Source organism: Leptodactylus fuscus, chromosome 4, assembly GCF_031893055.1.
Source record: "Leptodactylus fuscus isolate aLepFus1 chromosome 4, aLepFus1.hap2, whole genome shotgun sequence".
Classification (NCBI taxonomy): Eukaryota; Metazoa; Chordata; class Amphibia; order Anura; family Leptodactylidae; genus Leptodactylus; species Leptodactylus fuscus.
In genome coordinates, this window is record NC_134268.1 from 127158064 (window position 1) to 127177010 (window position 18947).

The 18947-nt window shown below is 38.9% G+C and overlaps 1 protein-coding gene across 1 annotated transcript in view; it reads left to right on the top strand.

Annotated features, from left to right (window-relative positions):
* The window catches only part of GALNT1 (polypeptide N-acetylgalactosaminyltransferase 1), a 127864-nt gene that overhangs the window by 46074 nt on the left and 62843 nt on the right, over positions 1–18947 (top strand). Inside the window, exons 3-4 of the mRNA XM_075271014.1 lie at positions 13055–13229; positions 18321–18487. Coding sequence (XP_075127115.1) covers positions 13055–13229; positions 18321–18487 — 342 coding nt within the window. The remainder of the gene's footprint in view (positions 1–13054; positions 13230–18320; positions 18488–18947) is intronic.

Sequence of the window (18947 nt, forward strand, 5' to 3'; positions counted from 1 at the left end):
TGTACAATAAAACGGAAACAATATTTAATGTACACGGTGAACGTCGGGGGGGGGGGGGATAGAGAAAACCCACAGGAGGTAGTGATTCTTCGCCATCTTATCTTAGAAAATATGCTATGAAAAGTGATCCAAAAGTCATATGTGCCGCACAACAGTACCAATAAAAAGTGCAGGTTGTCCCGCAAAAAATAAACCCTCAACCAACGAAAAATAAAAATGTTACGCCTCTCAGAAGATGGCTATGCAAAAATCACTGATTTATGTCCCCAAATGTGTTTTTGTTCTGCAGAATTAGTCTCACATATAAAAAATATGCAAATCTAATCTCCTGGATGGAATTAGGAGAACAGAGTGCACTCTGTACACCACCCTATTATAAAGTCTTTTAATGGACGAGTGCCCCCATACCCTGATATAAAAAATATGAATTATTAAAAATATGAATATCGCCGTAACCGTGCCGACCCACTAGATAAGGGTCACATGTTACTTATACTGTAGGCTACATGGCGAAAAATTTAAAAGGTAAAATGAAATGCCAGAATTGATTTTTTTTTTTTTAAATTCACCAAAAAAAGTTAATAAAATGTATTCAATAAATTGTAGGCACCCAAAAATGGTGTCATTACAAAATGCATCTCATCCCACAAACAACAAGCCCTTATATGGCCACGTCACCAGAAAAATAAAGAAAATATAGCATCTAGCAATGTGAAGACAAAAACCCGCAAAAATTGCCAAATCATTAGAACACAACTGGCTGTAGCAGGAAGGGAATATATAAGCTGTGCAAGCATATATCAGGGGACACCCCAGATTTACAGCTTATGAGGGAACGGACACCAGAACTGACCCCCAAAGTGACTCCCCCAATCATAGGAGCTACTAGGACATAGTAGGGAATTTAGTGTTCCCAATGTCCTCCGCACAGCTTACATATTCCCTCTTCACCATCCACTGTGCAGTCACGTCTGAGATACTAATACTCACTACATCCCCTGATAAATTCTTTGAGGGGTGCAGTTTTCAAAATGGGGTCACTCCTTTGGGGAATCCACTTTTCTGGTACCTTACAGGCTCTACAAACATGACATGGCGTTCAGATACCAAACATCCAAATCTGTACTCAAAAAGCCGCAAAGCACTCCTTCCCTGCTGTGTACCCAAACTGCAGTTCATGCCACATGTATGACACTGGTGTACCCAGGATAACGTACACAATGTCCTATGTGGGTATAAACTGATATTAGGGTATAGCCGGACACAGAAGGGAAGAAGGGTTATTTGGTTTTAGGAGCACAAATGGTTTGGCTTTTGGACACCATGACACTTTTGCAGAGCTGAAACACCAGTAAAGTGGAATCCCCTGATATGAGACCTTATTTTTGAAACTACACCCTGAAGGATTTATCCAGGGGTACAAAGACCATTTTTAACTCCCAAGTGTTGCTATAACTTATTATTCATAAATGAATATAAAGCTGATTGTGAGAGGTGAAAATGAAATTTTTTCCAGGAATACGTAATTTCAGTGCTTAATATGTTGTGCCTGTCCTAACGCCGTTGTGCCCGGGATACCCGCTTAACAGTTTTTGGAGCGTCTCTGCTGACATAAGTCGGGCACAACATGTTGCGCACTGAAATGGCAAATCTCTGGAAAAATTTCATTTTTAACTTCTCATTATCATCTGCGCCTTCATTTCTGGAAACTAAATAAATGCAACACTCAAGGGTTAAAAATGCTGCGCCACTTGATAAATCCCATCCGTGGGGTAGCGTCCAAAATGGGGTGACATATCTGCGGATTCCACTTTATTGGCAATTCAGGGTCTTTGCAAAAGTGGTATGGTGTCCTAAAACAAGTCTGTGCTCCAGAAACCAAAAAAGCGCTCCTTCCTTTCTGTGTCTGGCTGTGCTCAGCCATTTATACCCACATATGGCACTAAGTCCGTTATCTGGGGTACTCGTGTCATACATGTGGGCATACACTGCCATTTGGGTACACAGCAGGGCGCATATGTGAAGGAGTGATATGTGCATTTGGAGTGCAGATTTAGATTCTTTGTTTTTGGACACCATTTCACATTTGCAGAGACCCTACAAATGCTCCTACAAAATAGGGTCACGTCTTGGGGATTTCCAGTTTACTGTCGCCTCCAGGGCTCTACAAAAACAACATGGCGCTCAGAAAGTCCCTCTAAATCTTTACCCCAAAAGCTAAAAAGAGCAGTGCTGCTTCCCTTCTGAGCCCTGCTGTGTGCCCAAGCAGCAGTTTACACCTAAATATATAATTTTTTGCCCCTCAGAATGGCCCACTTAATAGTTTTAGGAGTGCAGGTCTCTGTCAACAAAAAGTGGGTGCAACAAATTGGGCACCGAAATGGCGGATTTCTTTTAAAAATTTCAATTTTCGTTTTGTACGTTAATTTTGGGGAAGCATTTTTAGGCTCAAAATGATAATACCCCATGATACATTCCATGATGGGTGTAGTTTTTAAAATGGGTTCACATATGAGGGATTTCCATTGTATTGAAACTTTAGGGGCTCAGCAAATGCGACATGGCCCCTGAAAACTATTCCAGCAAAATCTGCCCTCAAATGCCAAATAGCCCTCTTTCCATTCTAAACCTCACCATGTGCCCTTACAGCAGATTATGGCCACATATGGGGTATTGGCGTTTTCATGAGAAATTGTTTAACAAACTTTGGGGCCTTTTTCTCCTTTAACTCCTTGTGAAAATGAAAACTTTGGAGATAAAGGGACATTTTAGTAATTTTTAAGCTACACATCCCAAGGTTATTAAAAATCTGTGAGATGGTGATAGGGTCAAAATGCTCACTATGCCCCTCAATGAATACCTTTAAGGGGTCTAGTTTATAAAATTGAGTCATTTATGGGGTTTTCAATTGCTTTGGAAACTCAAATCTTGTTTGACTGTGCAATGGGCCTACTGTGCGTCCGTACATAGGATTAAGGCCACAAAGTGTACATTTTTTTTTAACACGGGAGAAATGGGGTCGTCTATTTTAAGGTGTGAATCTTCATTTTAGGAGAAAAAAACAAAAAAAAATACACAAAAATATCTTTTAATTGTTCAAATTTAAAAGTGAAAATAAATAAAGCTTATATAAAGCTAAAATTGCTCAGTCTTGACTCAAATTTCTTTAAGTGTGTAAATGGTGTGAAGGAGACATGTAGAACCAGACCCTAAAAGTTGTAGAGGGATCTGTTCTAAAAGAAGCTATTACCCTGATAAACTGAAAATCTAGCTGTATGTTGCTAGCTGTTAATTGTATCAACTGACTTACCTTTCTGCTAGCAGGTGAAGACTGCCTGGGGTAAACAGAAAAAATGCTAAACGCTGACTGATTACAGGGAGGGGGGAGTATAACCTATTGAGGTATATATTCACAAAGGACCGACTTCCCAGTACATTGAGGGGTAGTCAGACTCACTAGAACACACACCCCTACCCCCCATATTAGCATATTAGTACTGCTCATAGCGTGCATTATTTACTTGATTCGTTTCCCCCAGTAGCGATTTCACTTCACACATACAGGCTTGATCTTCTTGCTGCGGGTATTAGCTATTTACTAATCTCCATTCATTTGCACCACATTAACAGCCACACAACTTCCTAACGCGTTTCTGCTGCGTGTTGCAGCTCATCAGAGGCAGATAACACACAATAGTATGATTCAAAAGGCAGAGCATTGGAGCGCTATAACGAGCGTGTCATGATAGTTAGCCCGGTCAGCCGTAGTATATGGCCGCCATATATAAATTTGAACAATTAAAAGTTATATTTTAGTGTATCTGTTTTGTTTTTTTTCTTAATTCTACTAGTGGATACCTAGCAACAATTTGTATATGGTGTTTCTTCATTTTCATGTGCAAGAAAACTGCCTATAAAATGACACTTTTGTATAAAAAAATGTGAATTTTTTTTTGTTTGACACAAATTTTCTCTAAATACTCACTATACCCCTCAATGAATACCTTAAGGGGTCTAGTTTATAAAATGGTGTCATTTTATGGGGGTTTTCAATTGCTTTGGCAACTCAAATCTTGTTCGAAATTGCAATGGGCCTAAAATATCTGCAAGCAAAATGTGTTTTGCAATCCAGTTGGCACTCCCTACCTCTTGGACCCTACTGTATGTGCGTACATAAGACTAATGCCACAAAGTGTACATTTTTTAACACGGGAGAAGTGGGGTGATATATTTTGGGGTGTGTTTCTTCTTTTTGATGAGTTGTGTGCAAAAAAACTGCCTTTAAAATGACACATATTTGAAGAAAATGAAAATGGAATTTTTTTTCGTAATTTGTAATGATTCTTGCAAAACAATATTTGCTTGATTCAAATGCTCAGTATACCCCTCAAAGAATACCTGAAGGGGTCTAGTTTTCCAAATTGGGTCATTTAATGGGAGGTTCTATCATTACGCCACCTATTCCTGTCTGTAAACATAGCTTGGTACAGGAAAAAAAATCACATACTCAAAATTTCCAAAGTTTGCTTATAAACTTGATAAACTTCTAAATTACTCAGATATGCTAAAATTATTTCAAATCTACATGAAACACAAAAGGAACATTTGGGAATATATAACTACTAACTTTTTTGTCCTGTATTATTGTGTATATGTGAGATATCGCAGCTGAAAATGGAAAACATTGAAAAATTTTGAAAATTTTCAGCATTTGTGAGTTTTTTTAAATAAATTTGCACACGTTATATCAGTCTAATTCTACCTTCTCAGTAAAGTACAACATGTCATGAAAAAACAATATCAGAATCGCTTGGATGCGCTATACTGTGTAAGCTGATGGCTGATCAGGTAATGCAGCAGGTGTACATCTCACCCACCCAGGTGGGTGAGATGAGAAATTTCCAGAAGGAATGTTTGTTCTCAGCAGACAACTTTCGTCTGCTGAGCATTTTGGTAAATGCTCAGTATTGTGCTGAATTTTTAGGAATGGCAGGTAGGTTGGTAGTGGGACCTGTCATTCTACCCCCTTCTAGTCCACACTTTGGAGATGTTCTGGCAGCGACTCAGCTGCAGAGAGTCTGCTCATCAAGGGAGCTTAAAAAGCCAGCTCCAGCAGCAGACTTTGGGGCAGAGCTTGGCTGGAGAGCCAACAGAGAGGTCATATATTGGAGCTGTGTCCTGAATGATTCTACTGGCTTTTGGATTTGTTATTCTAGGTGAAGTAACCTATTCTATGTTTAGTTAGAGCCTAGCTGGGCAGGTATTTATTTTTGTATTGTTTCCTTTTGTTGCTGTACTACCTTTTTGAGTTAAAATAAACTATACCTTTGTTTTGGACTATGCAACCCCAGACCCTGACAACTGTTACAGAATTATTGAGAGTCACACGTGACAAATTTCCAAAATTTGGCTTGGTCATTAAGGTCCGAAACAGGCCAGTCACTAAGGGGTTAATATCATTTTGGTTGCTACTCAGCTAGTTTGAGTCTCATTTGTTTTTATAGTGTTGCTATACTCTAAAAGTTACTAATATAAAAAGGAAACACAGATGTCAGGAAATACACCACTGAAATGCGTAGGTCACATTTTCCCGTAGTGAATTATGACCGGATGGACAAAGCAACTGTTAGTTTGACTTTGATATTTAGTTTTCCTACAATTTGTCCTTTAGGTCTATATTATGACGTATTTCAAGATTCACCTTTTGTGTTAAATGAGTTTTTTGTTCCATTTAGGTTACAGTTTTGTGGAATATGCTAGCTTAAAATCGGTGATGACAAAAATACTCTATGGGACATCTGTGCGAAATTTAGTTTAAAGGGGTTGTCCAGGATAAAATTATATTCCTACTCAACTCTCTTAGTTTACAAAAAATTTATATTTACCTACATTTTAAGATTTTCCAATGACGTATATGGAAACAGAACGTTACCTATACTATCAGCTAAACCCCTCCTCCCGCCAAACCCATCATACTTGCCTGTCTTCCTATCCATACCCCCTGGTCAAGGAACATCACTTCCTTCTATTGCGCCGGCAGATGTCTGGAAGAGGAGGAGCCAGCCTGCCAGAAAGAAGTGATGTCCCATTCCCAGAAGATCCGGATAGGAAGACAGGCAAGTATGTTGGGGTTAGGTTTGAGTTTGTTAGTTAGTTGGGAAGGCTAATTGGGGAAACAGGGAGGGAGGGAGAGAGGTACATTGTGAGAGTCACCTCTGAGTGAAGTGCAATGCATCATGGTGGTTGTAGGAAAACAGAACAGGAAGCTACTCACATAAACAAAAGCAAAAGTTGCTGGGAGCTACCCGAGAAACCCAGAAATCACTCGAAACACTGCTAAAGGTATTTCATTGCCCTAACTGTCCTTTTTTGAAAAATTATTTATTTTCTTCCCCCAGAAACCCTTTTAACTTTCCTTTTGTACGATTTTATTTATTTTTTTAACGTAATACCTTATTTCTTCCTGTTTTGTTTAGTACTGGAAACTGTAACCCTGTTAATTTTACTTATGACTCAGATTGGGCTTAGTCTGATGATATGGAAGATGTCCAGATTTGCAGAAGTTTAAAGCTGATGACTGGCTGGTTGTGTATTACAGTTGAATGACTAGAATGTTGGATGTTTTGACATCAGGAACGTATTCTTTCTAATTTTTTGGTGTGGCTGGGTTCACACTACCGTTGGATATCCGTTATGGTAGTGTCCTTTAAAAAAACAAAAAACCGGACACCTATCATAAATGTTAACGGACACTAACTGATGGTAATGTCAGGGTTTTTTTTGGTTTTTTTTTTTTTTTCTGCTTTCTGAGCATGCATAAAAAAAAACTATGGACACTATAACGGATACCCATTGGGTATCGTGTGTTACCACGGTTTGCCAGATCTCCATTGTTTGGGTCCCCTGACAGACCTGGATAATGGAGAGTTCGTGCTGGTGTGAATATTTCAGACTTTAATTCATACTGATTTTAGTAGTTTCAATTACTGTTGTAACATAACTATAGAATTGTGTATTGAAAGTATTATATAGGTGACCTGCAAAGAATTGCATTATTGTGTACCATCTTAGGTAGGGTTCACGCTATCATTGGTGTCCGCTCGGAAGGTGTCAGTTTAAAATAAAACAAAACAGAAAAAAAAAAGTACACCTTTCATAACGGACACAACAGACAGGAACTGATGGCTTTCAGTTACTGTACGTTATATGTCTGTTGCCCATAGACCTCAATATATAAAAAAAAAAAAAAGTAACAGACACTTGCTGTCTTTTTTTCGAACGGACAGAATAGTCCTGCATGTAGGATTTTTTTTTTTTGTCCAATTGAAAACATGTACTTGGCTGTACACGGACACTAAAGAACACAAACAGACACTAAAGGACACAAGATAACATCCCATTAAAATGATTGCACATTGCAAATGGACCAGCGTGTGTGCCTTGCTAAAATATTGTACAGACAATAGCCACAGACACTGCTGAGCAGACCCCAACTGTTGTGTGAACGCCCCCTTACTTCACAGCTGCATGAATTCTCATGTGCCTTACTGACTGTACAGGTTAACTTGTCGAGTTTGGTAACCGTATTATGTATCTCAGATAAGTAGAGAGGACAGGAGGAGGCTTGTTTACAGTGTATGGTATAATAATAATACATTTTATTTATATAGCGCCAACATATTCCGCAGCACTGTACAATTTATAGGGTTCAGATACAGACATACATAACAAAGAACGTCATTTCACACAATGGGACTGAGGGCCCTGCTCAAAAGAGCTTACAATCTATGAGGTAGAGGGGGTGACACAAGAGGTAGCAGGGGCGGCATGGTGTGCAAAAAAAGTATAAAAGCATGTTTACACAAAACCAGGTATCTCATTTTCCTCGTTTTTATTGATATGGATTCCTCCAATTTTTTCTGCCTGTCTAAGATACATAATACTGTTACCAGGCTCAACATGTTAACCTGTACTGTAAGTCATGTGTGTCACTGCAGGGATATCACTCTGATTAATTTTATTCACTGAGGGAGTAACTTATTAAAATAACTTTTATTAAGTCCAATTTAAAAATGATTCATAAAATAAGTAGTCCAGAAACGATTGTGTGAGAGGACAGGACAATTAGTGATATGCCTGTGGTATAGTATAATAGCCACTCTGATAACTACGGCTTCTCTGTCCCACAAACACACTATCAAAAACCCCTATGTGCTGCTAAGGGAGTTATTACTCAGGTGCATATAGCACACATTATCAGGAGCCCACGATTCCTACAGGCTGCCGATACTGAGGCAAGGTTAGCTAGGAGTACGGGCACATTAGAGACCCCTAGATACTTTCTCATTTATGGATATTAGTGTAGATAAATCCTGCCCCACAAACAAACATTCTCCTCTACATGTTTCCCTACTCCTATGTTGGATTCGTTCATCAGGAGGAGTAGCTAAACTCACAATAGTAGCGAGAAAGTGCGGTTAAAACTGCAATTCCCTTGCCCCAGATGATAGGACAGGATACTTTGGTACATGCCGCCGAGCGTGGCGTCTCTGCGGACTAAAAATCATACGCTCTTCCCAAGCCACGCCTCTGTCTTGACGCGGCGCTTCCTAATTGGTCACGCCCATCCAGTGTCGTCAGGGACGGAGCCATGAGTTATCTGATCATCAGGAGGCCCCACGTGATCAAGCGAAGATAAGTAAATACATATACCTCACGTTCAACAGGTGACTGAAGAATAAAGGTAAGCATATGCAGTTCCACAACAAGTATGGAGATACTCGCTTGAATAAGATAAGGTAATCCTTTAATAGTCCCACAATGGGGAAATTTCAGTGATACAGTTTCATAGATGGTACAGTAGTATATAACAAGAGAGAAAAAGGGGATATTGTCACTCCTTAGGGAGAGACCACCATATAGGTGTGTGAGACTTATTAAGCCTTTAGCACTCCACTTTGCAAAGGACCATGGGAAGAATATGCAAATCTGTCTTCCATGATGTAATTAGGAAGTCAGCTGCTGCCTCAGTGTTGCAAACCAATAGAGGGTGCTCATTGGAATGTGCAAGCCTTTCTTCCCTGATGTAGTTAGGAAGACAGAACTCCAGTGAAATAACCCAATAAAGGCTGCTCCCTTTCGCATCATGCTCGACCTTCCAAGAGGCCTTTGTTTTGCAATGACGCAGGGTTAAGGGGATATTGTCACTCCTTAGGGAGTGGTCTCTCCCTAAGGAGTGACAATATCCCCTTAACCCTGTCTAAGCCTCTCACCTCTACCAGGTTATAGTCCTCTCTACATCGAGCTGATGAGATGCAAGTACATCGAAACGGCCGTTCTCGATTGAGAGACTATACCTGGTAATAATCCCAGCGTCAAAGACAAAACAAGGCCTCTTGGAAGTTCGAGCATGATGCGAAAGGGAACAGCCTTTATTGGGTTATTTCACTGGAGTTCTGTCTTCCTAACTACATCAGGGAAGACAGGCTTGCACATTCCAGTGAGCGCCCTCTATTGGTTTGCAAGACTGAGGCAGCAGCAGCTGACTTCCTAATTACATCATGGAAGACAGATTTGCATATTCTTCCCAAGAGAGAAAAACACATACAAGCTCATGGCAGATAGAGAAATCCTAGGAATCATAGCAACTAAAAAGAAAGGAACACAATGACTTAGTCAATATTTAGCGGACCAGAATGAAGATACTACAATTTGCAGCGTATAATAAAAAATAAAGGAAGGATCGAACAGTGATTAACCATATGTTGGTTAGACTCTATAAGTCTATTTTGTAAGTACTGTGGCATTCTTAATTAGGCTTCGCTATCATGTCATTGACAGTAAAATACAGCCCTATAAAGCGTGCCTGAAGGTGGTACAGAAAAGCCGCATACGAACTAACTGTGTGAACATTGGCGAACCCAATAGAATACAATCACATAAAGATGGTTGAAAATTAGATTATGTAAGTCCCGAGTACTTATAGATGTTATCTTACATGTCAAATACTCGTTTGTTTGTACATATAGAATAATATCCTCATATCTGTACCAGAGAATTCACGTAGCTGTGAAGTAAGATGGTACACAATAATGCATTTCTTTTCAAACACAAATCTGCTTTTTAGGATCTTTTCACATTTCCTAGTGAAAAAATACTCTGGCTGAACTTTAGGAATGTGTCCAAAAAGATATCATTCTTTTATTGCCCATCATGACCAATCGTATCAAAGGTTTCTTAGATTTCCTTTTAAAAATTAAAGCTGTGCTGCTGTTATGGGAAAAGACAATTTGTTTTTCTTCTAGACTGTTTTATAAATTAGATTTTTTTTTTAAAGTCTGTTGTTTTCCATGCCAGCTTTAATAATCCCTTCGCTATTAGAGTTTGCTTGTAATTTATGGTGAGGTTCATGCAGGGCATAAAAATATCGAGTTTTGTGCAGTAGTTATGACTTGCACAAAAACATTGCAACTATTTTTGCTTTTATGCCAGTTTTCTGGCAAACAAGCCATTATAAATCGGCCTCAGTTTTCTAAGAAACAAGACAAGGCATTGTACATTTACTAAATTTACAAACATGCATAAGTCTACTGTCCTTATTCATTGTACTTCTTCTTTCATATTGCTTACACAGCATATTCCGTAGAATGTTATACAGATTTCACAGTTAGGGTGAGTTCACACTGAGTATATGCCAGTTTATTCTGAACGTAAAACACGTTCAGAATCAGCGGCGTATAAAGCAGTTCCCATTCATTTCTATGGGAGCCGGCATACGAGCGCTCCCCATAGAAATGAATGGGCTGCTTTTTTCACTACGAGCACTCCCAATGAAGTGAATGGAAAGTGCCCGTGTGTACGGCTAGCTCTGCTCATGCCAAGCCGTACACGCGAGCACTTTCCATTCACTTAAATGGGACTGCTCATAGTGAAAGAAGCAGCCCATTCATTTCTATGGGGAGCGCTCGTATGCCGGCTCCCATAGAAATGAATGGGAACTGCTTTATACGCCGCTGATTCTGAACGTGTTTTGCGTTCAGAATAAGCTGGTGTATACTCAGTGTGAACTCACCCTTAAAAGGGGATTTCAGATTCTGGGGCATATGCACATATATTCCTGGCTTTATTGGTGGGAGTTCCACCTAATGGGACACAGCTTTCTGACCATTCCATTTATTTCTATGAGCATTTCAAAATGGGCTTAACTGTTTTTGCAACTCCTATAGGAATATGTGCAGTGTTCAAATATACACAGTATTTCTATATTTTTATATATATAAAAAAAATTCTAAATTTTTCCACTAGGCAGTAGAGAAGAAAATTATAAATAATTCGCACATAAATTCACACTTGGAAAACAAAAGAAAAAATGACCTATTTTCCTCACCATATAAAGAAAAAATGCCTAAGAAAATAGCATCTATTATGCCTGAGATCTATATAGTGAGCTGACATAGATTCCAGTTTTGGCAAAGGGATGGTCCATATTATGGCACATTGACTAAATGCCTTTCACCACCTCCACCAATTCAAGTTCTTAGTATCTGCTAGGCTGATTCCAGCACAGTTCACATTTGTTTTTCTCCAGCACTGTCCGTTTTCTTGCAGAATATAATACTGCAGTGTTAGAGGACAAGAAATGTCCTCTTTTTAAGGTTTCTTTGTTCTCTCACCCACTGGTAGTTATGTTCTTTGTTAAAGAGAATGTGTCATCAGAAAATGACCCATTGTGTTTTTTTCAAAAGTTCTATTCATTAAGAAGAATAAAGAATGAAATCTTTTTGCTTTCACACTAAGCATCATAAGACTTTTTTTTTTTTTTTATTCTGTTGTATATAGATCACATCTCATTATCAGAGAGCAGGTTTACAATGAAAGCTAAGACCTTTTATAATTACAGTGCAGATAACACAAGGTTGACTGACTAGAGCTGATGTGCTTCTTTAGACTACAGGTTCCCATGTAGCCGCTGTAAAACATATTTCTGAAATGTTAGTGCAGCGTCTCAACTAAGATGGCCATGATCATGTACAGAGTATAAACAAAATCTACATTTGGAAAAATAAAAACTGATGAGGAAAAACATTATCACTATTGTTTCTAAGTAGTAAAAAGTAACTTGGTAGTACATTCCTATTTAACCACTTCAGTCCCAGTACATTTAGCCCCATTTGCAGGAGGGATATAGCCTCCTGCCCATAACTGTATAGCTGATCTGGATCCTGTAGGGCAGCATAAACTGAATACCTTTTGGTTATGTATGTCACTTCTGTAAATTTTGAAGAAAAAATACATTATTCAAATAATAAGACTTATGCAAATAAGGCAATTGGGGCATTAATGATGGGCCTCCGTCCCATCCTACTCTAGCAGCAGTGCTCCAGGGGTTGATATTATAGCAGTGGGAAGATCAGGCAAGGGCAGTGCTCCAGGTGGCTGAAGTGCAGCAACTTCCACTTCTGATGTAAACAAATCTCTTCTTGTCCATATCTACAAAAGTGACATAAGATACCTCTGTTATCACTAAAGTGTTCTGTAACATAGTAATGACAGTTGAACATGGTTGCGTGAGGGAGTCCTTTTGATCATTGATTGTCAACCAAAACCATAGCTGGTCAAAAGCCTAAAACTGGTGCAGATCTTTCCATTACCTCTCTGATAGTGGTCTCCATTCCTTGGATACCGCATAACACAATCTCCATGTGACAAATCTAGAGCTGCTTACTTCCTTCCCTGTCTACTTGTATCTGTCTATTAGATAAGATCATATATACGGTGTTATACCTAGTACAATTGTTTGTACTACACTGAGCTTTAATCCCGACAAAAGTAGATGCTGCTAAAATTTCAGTAATCTTGTGTTAATTTTGGTTACACTGTGTAACAGACCATGTATAGCTAAAAATGAATAGATGTGAAGGTAGAGTTCTGCTGCCTTCTGCTGCATGCTTAGATTTAGTGGGTAATGAAGTGTAGCACAGGCTATAACAGGAGACCCGTTTCCACTAATGGTGGCATTTTGTACTCACTTTGTTGTTTTGTTTTTTTCTGTCAGGTCCTGGGGTCGTTCAGAAGTTACACGAGGGCCCTGGAGAAATGGGGAAACCTGTTGTCCTTCCTAAGGAAGATCAAGAGAAGATGAAGGAAATGTTTAAAATAAATCAGTTCAATCTAATGGCCAGTGAGATGATCGCACTCAACAGATCTTTACCTGATGTCCGGCTGGAAGGGTGAGTGTTAAATGTTTGCTTGAAATGGAAATTACTGTGAAAGAAGGGTCCAACCTTAAATTATATGCAGTTCTACATAACAAGAATGCAATCATGGTGTGTTATAAAGTAATCTATCGCCTCCAGACATATCCTTTTTTTTTTTTGTGTATGTGAATTGTAGATGTAAAGAAAATTGACCTGAAAGGGATATACAAAGGAGGCAGACGGTACACTCAGATCATCCCCAGTTGCTGCATCACCAATCTCCACTTCTGCCTGCACTGCCCCATACAATGGGACACATTTGTGAAGTGGAATGAAATTTATTGGATATTTTAAACTTTTTTTTACAAAGAAAAAAACTGAAAAATTGAGTGTGCAAAATTATTTGGCCCCTTTGCGTTAATACTTTTTAGTGCCACCTTTTAGCTGCAAGTCGCTTGGGGTATGTCTATCAGTTTTGTACATCGAGACACTGAAATTCTTGCTCATTCTTCCTTACAAAACAGCTTGAGCTCAGTGAGGTTGGATGGAAAGCGTTTGTGAACAGCAGTTTGCAGCTCTTTCCACAGACTCTCGATTGGATTCAGGTCTGGACTTTGACTTGGTCATTCTAACACCTGGATACGTTTATTTGTGAACCATTCCATTGCAGATTTTGCTTTATGTTTTGGTTCGTTGTCTTGTTGGAAGATAAATCTCCGTCCCAGTCTCGTTCATCCAGAGTGATCATGGGCCTCTTGGCTGCATCTCTGATCAGTCTTCTCCTTGTTTGAGATGAAAGTTTAGAGGGACGGCTGGGTCTTGGTAGATTTGCAGTGGTCTGATACTCCTTCCATTTCAATATGATTGCTTGCACAGTGCTCCTTGAGATGTTTAAAGCCGGATTTAGATACAAAAAGATTTCCCAAGCTTTAAACTTCTCCACAACAGTATCTCTGACCTGCCTGGTGTGTTCCTTGGTCTTCATGATGCTCTCTGCGCTTTAAACAGAACCCTGAGACTATCACAGAGCAGGTGCATTTATACGAAGACTTGATTACACACAGGTGGATTCTATTTATCATCATCAGTCATTTAGGACAACATTGGATCATTGAGAGATCCTCACTGATCTTCTGGAGTGAGTTTGCTGCCCTGAAAGTAAAGGGGCTGAATAATTTTGCACGCCCCACTTTTCAGTTTTTTTCTTTGTAAAAAAAAAACCTTAAATATCCAATAAATTTCGTTCCACTTCATAATTGTGTCCCACTTGTTCCCCCAAAAAATTAAAATTTTATGATTTTGTTGGAAGCCTGAAATGTAACAAAAGGTTGAAAAGTTCAAGGGGGCCGAATACTTTCGCAAGGCACTGTATATTGCTTTAAAGCTATGTTTCTCCAAATCTACAAAAATGACATACATAAAAAGTTTGTCCATTACTGTACTGTATTTTGTAACAATGTGGTGGCCAACTCCCCTATGCTGTGTTACTCTCCAATAAACCCACAGCATATCTGTTATTACTGTGGTTAACAGCAGCGGGAGGAGAGGGGACAATGCGGAGAAATCTGCAGGTGAACCACAATTTAAAAAACAAAAAAAGTGCTTTTTGCCATGATGATTTTGCAGTGGTAAATATTGAGGTTGTTCATCTGCACATTTTCCTGTGTGTGGCTTTACTGATAGTTGCTGTCACTGATTCTCTGTTTTTGCATATCTTGCAAAATAATTTAGCGGACACAAGGGTCAATTTCCTCCTGGTCAAATTCATAGTCAATGACTGGATAGTGGGGTAGGACTTAAAGAGGGTTGTCAGGCATTTTCTTTTTCAAATACCTGGACAAAAGTGAAGGAAAAAACCCCAAAAAAACCATACTTGCCTGTCCCCTGATGTTCCGCTGTTGTCTTGGTGCATTCTGCTGCTTCTCACAGGTCTTTTCCTGAGTTCTGCTGATTGGTTACATATGGCCTCGACTTCCACCATATGTCAGTACAGGACCGAGAAAACCAGACGGTGCACGGAGGCACTGGTGCATCGTGGAAAGCAGAGTATGAAATGTATTTATTTTTTTCCCACTGCCCCTTGCCTAGTTAACGTTTAAACAGATTGTCCATTTATGCTTGAACAACCCCTTTAACCATGTTTTTATTTTACATGTGGAACACTGTGATTAGGATTCTGCTTCAGCCAGTTATAGTTACAGCTAGACTTAGAGGAGAGAGATATTTTTTCACCTCCCCCAGCCTGTTTTAAAAATATTTGTTTTGCCCAAATAACCTCTTTAATGTCCCTGATAATTCCATGACTTCCTTGGTACCTCCCAGTGTTTCTAGAGCTTCTAGAATCAGCTGGTTTTGAACCAAAAAAAAAAGTTTGCATTCGTTCTTATATATAGCCAAAGGAAAATCTGTGCAAGAGTAATAATTTGATTGCTCTGGGGTTGGGCATGTTATTCACTGTTAGTCAGGCAGCTGCTTGTGTTGCCTGACAACAGGGCTTTCAATCTAGTAATTACATAATTGAATATAGGACGGATTAGAGTCAAACAGTAGACTGTGCATTTGACACAAATGTTTACATCATTTTCCTCAGGGTTTCCAAATATTGAAGCTCTCTTTCAGACCTTGAACAGATCTAAGGTATAAGCTCACAGGAAGCAGTGAGGAAGTATTCACGTTAAAGTTTGCTGATATTTTCCAGACTTCCCCACCACTTACGTCCTTCATTGTAATGCTATTGTAGAATCACACTGGGCATTGTTCACTTCCAGGCGACCTCTAATAGATCTGTAATGTTTTTGTTTTGTTTTTTTTAAGACAAGTTCATCAATGGTTTTCACTATAGTATGGTATTGTATAGTATAGTATATGGTATTTGCTATAATCCGCACAATGTGAGTATATACAGATGTACAGCCTCTCATGAGACCACTTAAGGGCTAGTTCACACAGTTTTTTTGCAGGTGAATTTTGACGCAGAATCCACCTGCAAAAAAGGCACCCATTGACTTCATTGGAAGCCACTCTCTCTCTTTTTTTTTTTTTTTTTTTTTCCCTGCTATCTAGCGGAAAAAGCAGCGACATGCTATCTTTCTGCAGATTCTGCAGAAATTTTCACATTTTGCCACATTTTCTTGTGGCCGCTTACTGTGTAAGCGGCCATTTTCTTGTGGCTACCAGGCATGCACAGTCAACTCTGCTCGAGGCCCGATGGCAGAGCGACTGAGCATGCCTAGAAGATTGAAACCCAGAACAGAATAAGATGTAGGGAGAGACCGTTCCTGAAGAATATGGAGGCGGCTCTGGAGATTTCTCTCACAGCATTGGGGACGCCCCCAGTGCTGTTTGAGCGCTGGGGACCGCCCCCAGTACTGCGAGAGAACTCATTTGCATACAGACATAAACCGGGATTTCTACCGAACGGCAGCGCAGAGAAGACATCTAAAGGTAGGAGAAGATAAGCCTTTCTTAAGGCTATTCCTACGTGTGATCGAGAAAAAAATGGGATTTTAATGATAAAATCCCTTTAATACTTTGTCTGGCCGTAAGTGTTGGCACTCCTGAAATCTTTTCAGAAAATGAAATATACTCTCAGAAAATTATTACAATTACATTTTCTGTTATACACTTTTTATTTCCTTAGTATGTATGGAACAACACAAAAAAACCAGCCAAAAAATATATTTCACACACAACTCCAAAAATGGGGCGTACAAAATTACTGGCATCCTCAGTATAATATTTGTTTGTACAGGCTTTGAAAAAAATGACTGAAATCAATTGTTTCCCATAACAATCAACAAGCTTCTTACACTTCTCAGCTGAAATTTTGCTCCTTTTTTCTATTTGAAGGGTTTCTTCACCCAACAGCAATTTGAAGATCTCTCCAAAAAATTTGGCTTTTTTTTTCTCGGTTTTTTTTGTTGTTGTTGGTTTGTTGTTTCAATGTACACTAAATTAAATACATGTTTATTACAAAATGTGTGATTGCAATAATTTTCTGGGAGAATTACTTCATTTTCTGGAAAAATTTATGGTGCCAACAAGTGCAGCCTGTGTACATGACAAGCATATGTATATGGTGATGAGTAGAAATTATACACATTAGGGCGGGTTCATATCTGCACCCATGTGCGCTTTAAGCAATCCAGCTGGGTTTCCGTCTTTCGCCCCGAGAAACTGGACAGGGGACAAAAACCCAGTAGTCAGTTTTCAATTTTTTATTATATATATATATATATATATATATATATATATATATATATATATATATATATATATATATATATCGGACACAAAGTCGGACATGCAGAACTTTGTGTCCGGTTAAAGAAAAAACTGTTTCGCCGCGGACAGGTACAAAACGCTCACTGGTTCTCACTTTTCAAGAACACGCAAACCCAGCTGGATTGCTTAAAGCGTGCATGGGCGCAGATGTGAACCCGCCCTTAGCGGTTTCCAAATATTTTATTGTACAAAGCATGTACCTACCAGAAGCCCCCAGCGGTCAGTTGCCATGGTCGTTGGAGTCTCACAGTAAATGCTCCTGACACAAAAATGGCCATGCACAACAGATGTATGACTAGGGCTTGATGATTATGACCTAATTGAGGCTAATCAGGCATTTTACCTTGGATACAATTAATAGTGATAATTTATCATGGACCTCAGCAGTTTCTAAGGTCATTCAGAATACTGATAGGACCAGGAGCAGCGATGGAACATAAGAAGTGCGTAACGTGTGTGGTTTTTTTTTTTTTAAAAAAAAAAAACAGTGTAGAGCAGAGGATATGTTTAATTTAATTTGAGTTTCTTGAAATATTTACTTGCTACCCTGTTTGTGAATTATTTTTAATTTTTCTTTTAGCCCACAGCATTCCTGAGCAATTGGTGTTGAGAGCTTCTGCACCCTAGATAACCTAATTCGCAAATTAGGCGCTAAATTGTTGGGGAATAATTGTTTGGGAGTGGGTGGGATTAGAGAAAAAATTCCAGTCTTATAGAATTATTGTCATACTGTAGATTGAGTCTTCTGTAGTGTTTCTTTGAAAGCTAATGAACCGTTCCTTTTAGCATATTCACAGTTCTTTGTGTGTAAATGTATTCATTATTTAATTTTTTTTATAGATGTAAAACAAAAGTCTATCCGGATAATTTGCCAACCACAAGTGTTGTGATAGTGTTTCACAATGAAGCCTGGACAACCTTATTAAGGACTGTTCACAGTGTCATAAATAGGTCACCGCGACATCTTCTCGAAGAGATTGTTCTCGTTGATGATGCCAGTGAAAGAGGTTTGTGTCAAAAAATAGATCTATCAATACACATCCATATGTTTTATGTTTTTTTTTGTCTACCAAATACACCCATGCTGCACACTATAGTGGAAAATTACACTTGCAAAATCACTTAGTTTTGCTGGGCACTCTATTCTATAACTGTATAAACCTTGGTGTCCTATCAGTTTTTCTGCTGATAGGACATCCAGAAAAAATAATGTGACCTCTGCCTACGTGTTATTCGAAAGATAGACTGAGTCAAGAAACCAGGGAAGTATGACACTCAAAATTCACAAAATATATACCGTATTTTTCGGAATATAAGATACACTGGACTATAAGCGCACCTAGGTTTTAGAGGAGGAAAATAAGGAAAAAAAAATGTTGAAGCAAAATGCTAAAATATTTAATATATGGGAGTTGTAGTTTTGCAACAGCTACAAGGCCACATTGACAGGTGACCCTGCAGCTGTAC